The 12747-nt window shown below is 36.5% G+C and overlaps 1 protein-coding gene across 2 annotated transcripts in view; it reads right to left on the minus strand.

Annotated features, from left to right (window-relative positions):
• unm_sa1614 (un-named sa1614) overlaps nt 1–12747 on the minus strand; it is a 51615-nt gene that overhangs the window by 9500 nt on the left and 29368 nt on the right. Inside the window, exons 10-24 of one of the 2 annotated variants that reach the window (XM_039776604.1) lie at nt 12441–12541; nt 12201–12270; nt 12033–12120; nt 10113–10161; nt 9021–9184; nt 8343–8476; nt 7969–8060; nt 7646–7832; nt 6817–6902; nt 5400–5515; nt 5057–5124; nt 4613–4720; nt 1927–2146; nt 1593–1772; nt 1367–1430 (exon numbers count right to left, since the gene is read on the minus strand). In XM_039776604.1, coding sequence (XP_039632538.1) covers nt 1367–1430; nt 1593–1772; nt 1927–2146; nt 4613–4720; nt 5057–5124; nt 5400–5515; nt 6817–6902; nt 7646–7832; nt 7969–8060; nt 8343–8476; nt 9021–9184; nt 10113–10161; nt 12033–12120; nt 12201–12270; nt 12441–12541 — 1727 coding nt within the window. The remainder of the gene's footprint in view (nt 1–1366; nt 1431–1592; nt 1773–1926; nt 2147–4612; nt 4721–5056; nt 5125–5399; nt 5516–6816; nt 6903–7645; nt 7833–7968; nt 8061–8342; nt 8477–9020; nt 9185–10112; nt 10162–12032; nt 12121–12200; nt 12271–12440; nt 12542–12747) is intronic. The other variant, XM_039776605.1, reaches the window with a different exon arrangement.

A 12747-nucleotide genomic window follows, 5' to 3' on the forward strand; every position in this document is an offset into this window, starting at 1 on the left:
TACATATGCATTATTTTCACTTTTACTTTAAAACTTTAGTAAAAACAATATTTGGAATTAACTTTTCTTTAAGATTGCATTGAATTTTGATTCCGTGCTTGGACTTACATCATGACAATGCAACGTATAACTGCCTGTGAGCGAATATCGTTTCTTTCTCTCTAATAAATGAAACGACTTTTTCGAATGTTTGTCCATGCTCTTTCTTCTTCACTTAGTCATTGATGTGTCATCTAGAACGTATAAAATTATTGTCCTGATAAAATTTCTAAGAGCTGAGTGCAGAAAGTGTGTCTGCCAAAAGTATTCAGATGACCGTGGTCTTGTTTGAAAATAGTTGTAAGTAGCGCGTGACTTGAAAGAATCTCATATTAAAAGTCTCTGGCTCACCGGACTTCATACCACACCAACGTTTTTGGAATCTTTTAATTCTCGCTGGCAACACAAATTAGACGATCTACAAGTCTCTGACTTAAAGATTAAATCCAAACAATATATTCAATCCCTTTTCGCTGTTCCATTATTTCACTGAGTAATAATTTCCATTTGTTTTCGCTAACGCGATTGTTACTATCCTTTTTTTGAGACTTTTGAATTTTTGTACATTCATTATCTCTAACCTGCTCTGCATGTGTACCGCGCCTCTTCTCGCAGGACATATAAGTGTCTCTCAGAGAAAATCATGTCTTGTCTCTTTTCAAAATTTTTTTTTTTAGAATAGAAATTTAATCTTTACAGCATTTTCCCTGCTAAATTTTAATGAGCATATTTATCTTGCAAGAGTAAAATGAGCCCAACCATGAGTATTAATAGAACTTTTTAGCAACCTTTATGACATTCTTTTGTATTTTTAGCCCAAGGTACTGGCTATTTATATTTCATATAGTTTTTCACAATCTGATGATGGCTTCTGTATTGTTTTATTGTATGTTTACACTTTATTATATGTGCTGGACATTTTAGTATCATTTTGGAGTCATGCTCCTTATTTAAAATAATTTAAAAAAAAACACTGAAGACTAAAGGCTGCAATAACAAAACCTGTCGGCTTGAAAAATAACCTGTCAATGAACCCAACAGTTCACAGTAAGTAAAAACAATGTAGTAAAACAATGCCCCATCTCTGTAATTGCTTTATTGTTATTTGCAATCTGTCTTATGACATGTTATCATAAATTATGATGTAAGGGCAGATAACAACAGGAGTTGTTTAATGCATTGTCACATAAGTATAACCATCCTTCTTAACACTGAGGCCTTTTTAACAATACAGTACTTTTATTTTCTCTCTCTGGTTTATCACAATTAATGGATTTGCCTTTAGCTTATATTTTAGCTGCCCACACTCTCTTTGAATATACCGTACCTGGGTTTCTGGTACAAATTTTCAGGACCTCCAAATCCCCTAGAATGTACTGGCAACCCATGATCTGTGAACAAAAACAACAGCTGTCTACCAGCGCCTATAGGAGCTTTTCCAATCTGTAGGTACAGCACTAACACAGAGAAGAGAGGGTCCTGGAGAATCGCAATGAGCTACAATCACATTTTCTTTTCTCCCTTTCCCTCTCCAGTAAATTCTGCATACACACCAACAGATACATGTCGCTGGCTCAGGGGGCTGTGAGGCACCTGAGGCGTTGGTTCTGACAAGGTACGCTTGTGCCTTATGACCAGTGGAGGAGGAAGGTTCTTCTTAGTTATGGTTACACTGTCATAATCCGGTGTCTGGGGGCTGCTGCTAGGAGGAGGAGGTGGGGGAATGTTTGGGGCTGAAATATAAGAAATAAAAGATGAGGCAAATGAAATAGAAAAGCTAAATCTCAACTTCCCTACAAGACAGAGTCCACCCAATTCACTCCAGCCTGACACGCCTGTGCTGTAGGCTCCTCCAGAACCAAGAGGTTTTAATTTTAATTGCAGTACCTCGTACTCTAGGAGGAAGTGGTGGTGCAAAATACGGAGGACTGGTGGTCTGAGGGCTATCTAGACTACGGCTAAATTTGTTAGGTGTGGCATAGATGTCTCGCATGGTGTCCTTGTGTAGGGCTGCCAAGCGCCGTCCCACGGTGATCTGGCCAGTACTACAGGTCTGAGGCGGTGTGCAGGGAGCTTGATAAAGGCTGATAGGGCGGCAGGAACGGTCCTGGAAGTTGAAGAGAAATACAAGAAAAAAAAAAAAGTTACATATCAAGTCATACTGCTGCTTCCTCTACAGAAACCCATTAAATAGCAGAAGTTCAAAATCAAAAACATTAGGCAAATGTTCAAATAATGACATTTCACTTGTAGAACACTTTACTGGAAAAGAAAAGGAGAAGTCAATCAACCTCAGTCTAGCTTTGATAGAAACACACTATCTTGGGAGTATCCACCCACTGGAAACTCCCAGAAATATTATACACTGGGACACCGCTAACTCAGTTGTTATAGTAATACTATGTGGAGAAACACTCTCTGTTACATCAGAGGGTGAAAGATTCTGCTACAGGAGCAAAAACATTAAGAAAGGGAAAAAAAAACATGCGCCCAGAGACAAGTTACATAGTAGAAATGTGCATCCATTTCAAGGTTCGTTACACGAAAAGAGAGAGCACTCGATTCAGCGAAGTGGTAATATGAATATCACCTCCCAGTAAACTCAGCAAGTAATGTAGACCTCAAAGAAATATGCTGCCAACAGATTAACATTTTGTGTCACTGGTAGAAAATACTATTTTATACACAGCTTTAAAGCATGTTCATATTACATTTCACAGGGTAATATTTATTTTTTTAATTTATTACTCATTAACTTTTGCTCTAAATTCTCATGTCAAAAATGACAATAATTGGATGCATGCAATTAAACCTGCAATACAATGCAATCTGTATCATAAACTGCCCATCAGGAACTTGAATACAATTGAGTTAGCATCACAGAAGAATATGGAGAACAGATTGGAGGTTATAGATATCATTACTATTCTACTTTACCATTTATTCTTTTGTTTATATAACTTGGCATGCACTGCACTATGGCACAAGCTATCATAAAACTTAACACTAAATGAATTAAAAAAAAACTGTCTCAGATGGAATTACATTATTGAAAGTCAGTTCTTCGGTCCTCAAAATAACTCCAAATGCATGGAACATGTGGTAATTGACTTAATATCATTTAGAAATGGTGGTGTTCCACAGACAAAACCACAGTACTTTACATGTGCACTTTACATAATTTCTGAATTTTACTGGCTAAAAGAAATTAACCTTAAAGTTTAGCAGGGCTAATTTTAAAGTTTGGCAGATAATCAGAACAGAAAACACCAATCTTTTTCTGTCATGAACCTTTTCAGCAAGAAATACATATCTACCAGGACATGAATTAACTCAATGCTATACTTCTCACACAGCCAAGTAAAATACAATAAAATATATTGTAATGAAATAGTCAAAAGGATCGGGAAGCCAAATAAATATGTAAAATATTTTACAGCTTTAAGAAACAGGATGTAGCATTTAGATTTCTCAGTCATACAAGGTTCCTTTTGCTGTTTGCCAAGCTTCTCTCTTTTTTATGAAGGCTCCTATGTCTCACTGTTTCTTTGTTGTTTGTTTCAATCGAGTTCCTTTCATGTCTACACTCAGTCTTGTGTTGAATGCGACTCATCAGTCTCTAATGTACTTGGTTATACCATACCTAGTGTTCCATCTGGCTGCAGATAAAAGAAGACTTGTTATGATTGCCTTTAGGAGAGAGACAGTCTACCTGTGAAGATCTCTTTTTGTGAAGATCAAACAACACAGATGCTGGTCACCACTATTCGCCTGGAGCTTGAGCTCAGCAAAGGTTAATGGAGAGGGTGTTGCATGACATGGAGACCTCTCTGTATTCTTCTCACTAAATTGTTCAAACAGGCATAAATATAGGTAGCTGAATGATTCAGGTCTTGGGTCAAAACTCCCTAGTGACTTATTTTGGATTCAAACTGAGGAAGGCACAAGAGTGGTTTCACATTTTAGAACAATCAGTTGATCCATCTTTGCTGATTAATTTTTCCTTGAGGTATAATAAACTTGTATTGCATCGTACTGCTATGTCACTTTATATTTTATTCCCTTTGTGAGTATATTCACATCCACTAAATCAATACTAAAGCAATGTTGAAAGACTTAAAAGTGATTCCTAACTGTTGGTTCAAAATTATGCAGAGCTTTGTTGTACACATTTCATTGTGGGTCTAATTTAAAATATTCCTTCAGATGCCGTAAAACACAGGAGAAGAATTTTACAGATGTGAACTATTATAATGATAGTATTAAAGTATTAAAATGTATTTGCATATTCTCACTTGAAGAGCATTTCAATCTACAAAAAAAAAAAAAACAGCTTTCAGAAAATAATCCTTAATGTGATTTTTCTGAATATTACTTGCTATAGGCCAAATGCTATTATTTCATAATAAATATCCTAACCAAAAATATGTCTCCTTCAATGACGTTTTCCAGTCCTACAGTGACATGTCAAAAAGCAGATGACTTTTTAGTGATGGCAAGAGAAAGGGATCATAGATTTTTTTGCCCCCATTGATAACCTTTAGGCCAGCTTCCACAATTTGATAGAACATACCTTTTCATCCAAATCATCATCACTTTCATAAACATCCTCCTGCCTCAGCCTCCACTCATATTCCACATTGACATGCATGTTGAACTGGTTACACTGTGCCTGACTGACCTGTAATAGGGGAACCATCATTAATTACAATCTTTTAAAGAAGGTCCTTGAGAGGGATAGTTAAGGTTACAAGACTCTTTATTTTGTTGTTTTAAATTTTTGTGTCAATACTTCTTATGATGTGTATTTTCATTAATTAAAAAAAAGAATGATAGCATAAGATTGTGATGGGCTGGCGCCCTGCCCGGGGTTTGTTTCCTGCCTTGCACCTTGTGTTGGCTAGGATTGGCTTCAGCAGACCCCCATGACCCTGTAGTTAGGATATAACGGGTTGGATAATGGATGGATGATAGCATAAAAAGGTTCTCCACATGACACATGCCAAAAATGTCTTACCAACTCCTCACAATGCGTGTGCCTCAGCCGCCGGGCAATGTCCAGTGCTGTCTCACCATTTTCATTTTCTGGTAAGGAACCAAACATGAAAGAAAATAAATACAAATACAATCATGGAGCCTGCTTTATCTATCAGTAAGTACTCAGGGATACACAGCATTTGTGCCCCCTATTTCTCTGTCTGAATTTACCCAAACATGTCTAATGTAATTCAGAAAGTTACTTTTGCAAAGCCAAATTAACGTTTATCCAAAAGCCTTGTAAAAAATCTGTCAGTTTAAAGATAATGAGCACCTCTAGACCAGGGAGGTCTCCAATATATTAGTATCAATGGAGAGCTTACTGATATGTGTGTTGGCCTTTGCACGTAGAAGTAATTTAAGGCACTCTGTGTTGTTGTGCTGGCAGCAGTAGTGCAAAGCAGTGTTCCCTCGAACCGTTTGCTTGTCAAGATTATTACTGTAGCAAAGATGAAAAAGAAAAACATTAAAGAGCAACACATTTTTTTTCTTTTTTTTTTACATCAACTGGTAATTGCAATACAAATGCAGAGGGAGAGTATCTATTACTATTTTTATTATAAATCCATTATTATTTAGAACACTTTTTTTTCCATTTACTACTTTTTTAAAATTGTTCCAGGATTATTCTCACTGGACAGAACATAACTCCAGAGCAAAGCTCCATTTCACGACTGCGGGAAGCTACAGCACAGAACTGATAGGACCACACACAAGGCAGGAACCAATTATTTTGAGAAATTAGTCTATCACATAGCTAACCACACACACCCCCAATCCAAACGATGCCAATTAACCCAATATACCGCTCCGTGAAACATAGGAGATGCAATTGTGCACATGAGGAGAATCCCACATAGTGGGTGACCAAACCAGCAATAATATCCCAGTCTACACAGCTACAAGGCAGCAACAACCTCTACCACAAACCTTTGTTTATTTTATAGCATATTCAAAGTAAAAATTCATTTTAACAATATTCAGTAATGTTAGCTGCAAAATAATATAGCATGTGTGTTTAAACAGTTGAGCATACAAACGTGCCATGAAGAGTCTTACAGTTTAAGCCTCAAAATATACCTTATATACAGTGACACACACACACACAAATATTCACACACTTTTAAAACTGTCACACAAATAAAACTAACATATCTTTTTCCAATATTTAGTTTAATTGTAAACTCACACTCTCAAGGTTATAAATGTAAAAAAAAAAAAAGTAACAGATGTTTTGTCCTCAGATATCAATGAAACCATTTAAATGGTTGAAAGACTACTCTAAGGTACTGTACATGGGTGAATATGTATATAATCACTTATCCCTTGCAAATTATACATATATATATATGAAGCAAGCTTGCAAACTAAACCTTTATCTTTTTTGGTCTGTTGACAATGCAGGCTGTAGATACTAAGGCTCGCTATACTACAAGAGTATTTTTATGTTATTCTGAAAAACAATGTACACAAAGATACTTTACTTTTATCCAAAAAAAATCCAAACCAGGAAATAAATTTTAACACAATTTATAATATTTACCACACAAATGCTGTATATATATATATATATATATATATATATATATATATATATATATATATATATATATATATATATATATATATAAAATATATATATATAACACACGTTTTTCTTTTCCATGACCCAGAGAGTACACTAGAGACTGTTTCTGAGTTTGTAGAATGAAACTTCAGCACATTTGATAACAAACCCACCTGTTGTGTACCAGAAAGTCTACCATGTGGAGGGAGGTGCGGTCAGACAAGAGAACAGCAATGTGGAGGGCAGCTTCTCCTTGCTCCTAAACAGGAAGAATAATTGATATTCTTTTCACAGCAATACTAGAATAACTTAAGATGACTGGGTGGGAAATGTTCTGATTAACCATTGATTGTTAAGATGCCTTTATTGTTTTCCCAATGGTAAACTTAAGCACTGGTCACACGATTTCATAATGGCATCTGAACTATAGATTAACAGTGCTTTATTCCTCCTCCTCTGTTCAAAAAAATCCTATCCCCTGCCATTCCTCAAGTTGTGGTGTACGCCATTGTCTTTTTGAACACATTTTTTCACATAAATGTTCCAACAAATGATGTACTTGGTACACAGTATGCCTTATGAAAGTTTATAAAATTCAACACAGTACTATTTGTTTTGAATCATTTTATCATGTCTTCAAACATATTGGAATATTTCATTATTTTGTCCAGGTTGGTGCAGAACATAAAAGCAAATGTGTTGCAGTCGTTTCTGTCATTTGACTTAAACTGGGTTTTGCCAGAATGATTGATGGTACTGTACATTTGTCTTTTTCTTACAATGCAAAAATGACAGAAGAGCAGAAAAAGCTAGTATTGTAATGATTATGCACTGCACTCAGGGTTAAGTGATGTTGTCCTAACTGTAGAGAATATGTGCAGAAGAGGAAGTGGAAAATTAACAATTGCTAATTTCTAAATTAAGCAACAGGTTAAGCAATATGTAAAAAAAAGAGGTTAATGTGTCTGGTTTGTGTCTGCTAGTAATTGAAGCCACCTATACCTGTATTATTAAAGGCAGAGAATCACTCAGGTCTAAGTTCTCTGCATATACTCGCAATAGTGCAAATATATCCTTTGAGGTCACAGCATCCTGCAAGTTCCTGAGAAGCACTATCGGTGAGCTCCCTGTACGGCGAGCAAACTTCTTTTCAACATATTTGGTAATGATGAAGTCTTTCCGCACATTCCTACCCCAGAGACAAAAGGAAAATTTGATTAGTCGATCAAACACTCACCAATAAACCACAATCAGAATGCTGTCTCATATGGGATAACAGTACGCTGTGGATGTATATCAAAAAGATGAATATTTCTCTAACTCACATATCACTGTCTGCTGATGGCTTGGCAGCAGGGTTCTTAAGACCAGCCTCCATAATCTCGTTAAAACCAGTATTCCCAACATTCTTAGCTACCTGCAAAAAATTAATTTGGCAACTGTGTCACCAGCTCCACTTCAGATGAAAAATATGCCATTGAGCAACTGAAGAACCTGCCTATCACTGCCTAGCCAAAATACAAAAGCTCACATTTACAGTAACTGCGCCATATCACAACTGTGGGATATATGTGCATGGACATTGTTTTATCCCCTTTCTCTCTCTAAGAAAACAAAAAATATATACTAACTTTTCAGTCCTGTCTGAAAATTATAAAAAATAAACCTTCAAATTATACTAATATGCAAACACACTCACCAGTAACTCTGATGTGCCCAACTTATCCAATGCTAATGACTGTATGCGGGAGTGGTGAACACCCATCTTGCGGTGGATACCAGAGCACTCAATGCATGTCAGGATGCCCAGGTTGGTTGAGAGCCACATTGGATCTAGCAACAGAGAAAAGAGGTGAATGGCACTGAAGGATGAGTAAGCCAGAGTAAGAAGCCATATAAGCCAATAGGATGTGAAACCAGTGGATTGGCAAAAGGTGAATAGAACACAATCACTTAACACCGACAGTTTCAACTAAGCTATGCAAAATCTGTCACTCTTTGTTAGAACTTTTTTTATATGTTTAAAATATATCTTCTTAAGAATTGTGTGAAGCCTCCATTTTATATTTTTAAAGAGGTTTACTGTATATAACGCAGACACTTAAATTCAGAAACACATCTAAGGATGAATGCCTTCTGTTTTTCACAACATCACCCTAAACACTGCTTTCTGTAATTACCTAACATTTCATCATGTCACCCCACAAAAACACCACTGCCTTTCCCCAAGTATCCTGGTGTGCCCATTTCCTCTGCCTGTTTCCCCATATTCCAAAACATGGTAGGACTGTTTTTGCTTTACTCCGTCCAAACGTTCCAGACTCAAGTTCTTCCTAAAACATATTTGTCTGTCCCCAGTAAGGGCAGTTGCTCTAACCTGGTGCTCCGCAGTCACAGCACATGTTGTTGCCAGGCATACGGCGGATATCATCAATAACAGCTTTTGTTAAATCTCCAATGCTGTTTTCCCCACAAGACGGCTTATCATCAAGTGCAACATTCAGGGCTTCTTGCTTACTGTTGGTCAAAACTGATATCCACCTTGAACACAGAAAAAAAAAATAACAACAAAGCTCTGTTAGTACCTTGCTGAGCTATGTTCACAATGCACGTTTTGAGGAAAAGGCCCACAAAACACAATATCTAGTAGACAACAAACTTCTGAATAAGCACAGCACAACAGAATAAAGGTCATTCACAAAGTATTCCTTCATAGTATGGAAAAAAATTGTTTTCAACAGAGGGACACGGTAGGAGAGTTTAAAAAAACAAAATGAATAGATAGTCGCATGCACATGATGGCACCAAAGAGCCGCAGAGTTTAAATCTTGTAGCTGTAGGGAGATTTTAAATGTTATGTGCCAATAAAGAATGACCCAAGATTCTTTTTATTTCTTTTTTCCATTAAAAATCCACACTAAGTATACACAGGAAGAAACTATCAATATATAACAACGTTTATGTTTAGAAAGAAGAAATAAATTCATAACAAGTTATTTTGAGTGCATCAAAAATGCATTAACCAAACCCATATTTACTGCCAGTAGAATGCTTCAATGTGAAGACTTCAGTAAATGGCAACTAAACTAGCAAGGCCAATTTGTCCACATGGCCAAAAAAAAAAAATCCGTAGAGAACAGACTCTGTTAGACAATGCTAGATTACATAAATGGGGGGAAAAAGTTGGCTGTGAAAATGATACAGAATGCAAGTATGATAGTGTGGGCAATGACCAATTTACATGCCAAAGCAGTAAGGATGTGTGACTTTAGGGGAAGGGCAAGAGAGGAAATAAATAACAAGGACTTAATACCGCCATGTATTTGATAAGAGTGCATGAAGATGTGTGGGACCAAGTCGAGTTATTTTATTAGATAATGTTTTTATTCATCTAGGGAGGATCACTGCAATAACAAAATGCACATAAAACAGGCTGTCTACTGGGGCACTTCTCTGACTGCATACTTACGCTGTGCACTCCAGCTCATCATCTGCCAAGAAGTGGTATGTTCGGTTGTCTAAAAAAGCAAACAGGACAGTGCTTAAAACATCTGGACAAGGAGCACAAACCTCTCCAATTAAACCACAAAAAAAGTTTTCCCATTAATACTTCCTGTAAAAAGACTCAATTGAAACTTGCCATAGAAACCATACAGGAGAAGTATGAAAGGCTGCTCTTATGTTTATTAGAAACTTTTCCAATAGTACTTACACTGACACAGCAACCATTCCACCCATGAAAATATGCTAAATCATCAAACCATACAGTAACCAAGAATAACTGAATTGATGTATACTCAAAATTATAACATATTAATACAGAGCTTCTTCAAACATTTTCTTGACACATAAGACAACAGGGAGAATGCGAGTGTCGAAATGAATCGTCATTATAAAAAAAAAAACCTTGAATTTGTTCATTACATTTATTTAGAAGTTTTCTAACCAATGCAAAACACTAGCTAGCTTCTTGTTCAGAGTCAAACAAGAAGTTAGTAGTCAAGCTAATATCTAAAGAAATGAGCTCAAACTACACTAAAATTTCACTTTCAATTTATTCTTTTTAAGCTCACTTACACTTTTGAGCCCAGTAATTAGAAATGCAGTATGAAATAAAGAAGTGAAGTATAAACACAAAACAATATTGAAACATACAAAACCCAGCTATCCAAGGTTGTTCTCAAAAGGTTTAGGCAATCCAGTATCTAAACAAGAAGAGGGGATAGTTACGTAAGGAGTAAATGGCTTACCTTGAAACAGATGGAATATAGTCCAATAATATACCCTTTTATACATGCTGGTTTTCTCTGAAAGTTACTTATAAATGGTCAGGAAAGGAGTACGTTTGAACAAATTTAGTGTGGTAATTCTGTGAGATATGCAAACTGGCCTTTCACTTCATCACTTCATATGATCCCTAAGAATTGACTGTCTCTGTTTTGATGTAAACTGTCAGGTCAAGCATCCAAAACATAATGACTGACTTGCACACCAAATGTTCCAGTGTTAATGCACATAAACCAGTCATAAGAGACTCGGCTATTGTTGTGTATAAACTTTCTTCTAGTTTAAGATGGGCATAAACATTTGCTTTATGCAGTAGGTTAGCCATTTAAAAAGAGGTCTGAAAACTGGACATATTCTACAATAAGGGAGTTAAGTGTCCTTCTAAGACAAGGCAAAATGGTTTAGCCACATTTCCATCAGATGTAGCTGTGCAGTTTAGAGCTGCTTCCGTGTAAGTAAAAGGAAGCATTTTGTACCAGATAATAGCGAGCTGAACTCAGATTACAGGAAAACAGGAAGTGCACAGTGCACAAATGGTGGAAAACAGACTTTAATAAAACTCTTAGAAACAGTCACAGATGAAGTAGTACCTATTTTTGGAACAATACTACTTTATTTTATTCATAAAAATGTTAGTAACAAAGCAGATCAGGTACTTGACCACTGCTGCTCGCCAGGCTGGAAGTCTTACATAAATTTCAAGATCTGTCACATATGAATATGATGCACTAATGGAAATTACCAGGCTATCACGATTAGGTTTTAAGTGCATGAACCTCTTACAAAGTCCTTAGATTAGCCAACTTTGGAATTTACTGAATTCTCTGTCTGAAAGAGGGTAATGACGGTCGGTGTCTGAGTTGGCAAATAAAGTGGGCGAGTTAGGAAATAAAGTGAAACGGTGACAGCTACATGATGGTACCTTGCCTTTTCAACCTTTCTTTTATTTTTGTACACTCAAAATTTCAAGCGTTCAAAAAATAATATTGTTCTAAAAATTATTCATAAAGTACTAAGGCACTTGATAGAACCAGCTCTCTTATGTGAACCATACAGGTTATCACCAACTTTCAACTCTTCCTCTCGTTTTGCAAGAACTCACGTGAGATGAGATCAAAACATTTCTTGTCCTCTAAACTTGGCTTCACTTGGCAGGTCAGCAGATTCAGCTTGGTTGGAGGTCTGTTAGGCTACAGAGACCAAGTTACATTAGTATCACAGAGTGGAGCCATAGGTCAGGCAGAAATGTGTAGGACTATGACAAACTCACTGTGCCATGTGCAATGGTCAGGTAGCAGTTCTGAATGGTACACTTGCGCTTTTGCCATACCTTCCTTAATCTGCAGAAAGACACACCAGATGTTAAGAAACTGCTGCTGCACCAATTCTCACATCTACATAAAAATGATCAGATTCTGAAAGTTCACAAATGACACCACAGAATGTAACATGATAACTGGATTAAATCTAGTACTCCTTAGTTCAACTGCGGAGAAAAAATGCACATTACCCATCACTCTTCTTGTATAAGTACCCAGACTTTTCAGTGCCGTACTGCTTGTTGGCCTGAAGCTGATGCATACTGTACACAGTTTGCCGATTTAAAGAGTCCTGTCAAGGAAGAAAAAATATCAATTTACTAGCCCAAATGTACAAGAACTCGAACCACATGAAGTGGCTCAGCCAAAATGATTCTGCAATGCTGGGGTAAAATATCACAAAGGTACTGTCTGAAGAGAATTGAACTTAACATAAGAAAAAGGCTTCTTGTAAGGCAAAAGGAGACTTCGGTTTAAATGATATGACCATTCACATAA

The sequence above is a fragment of the Polypterus senegalus genome, chromosome 14 (genome assembly GCF_016835505.1).
Source record: "Polypterus senegalus isolate Bchr_013 chromosome 14, ASM1683550v1, whole genome shotgun sequence".
Lineage (NCBI taxonomy): Eukaryota > Metazoa > Chordata > Cladistia > Polypteriformes > Polypteridae > Polypterus > Polypterus senegalus.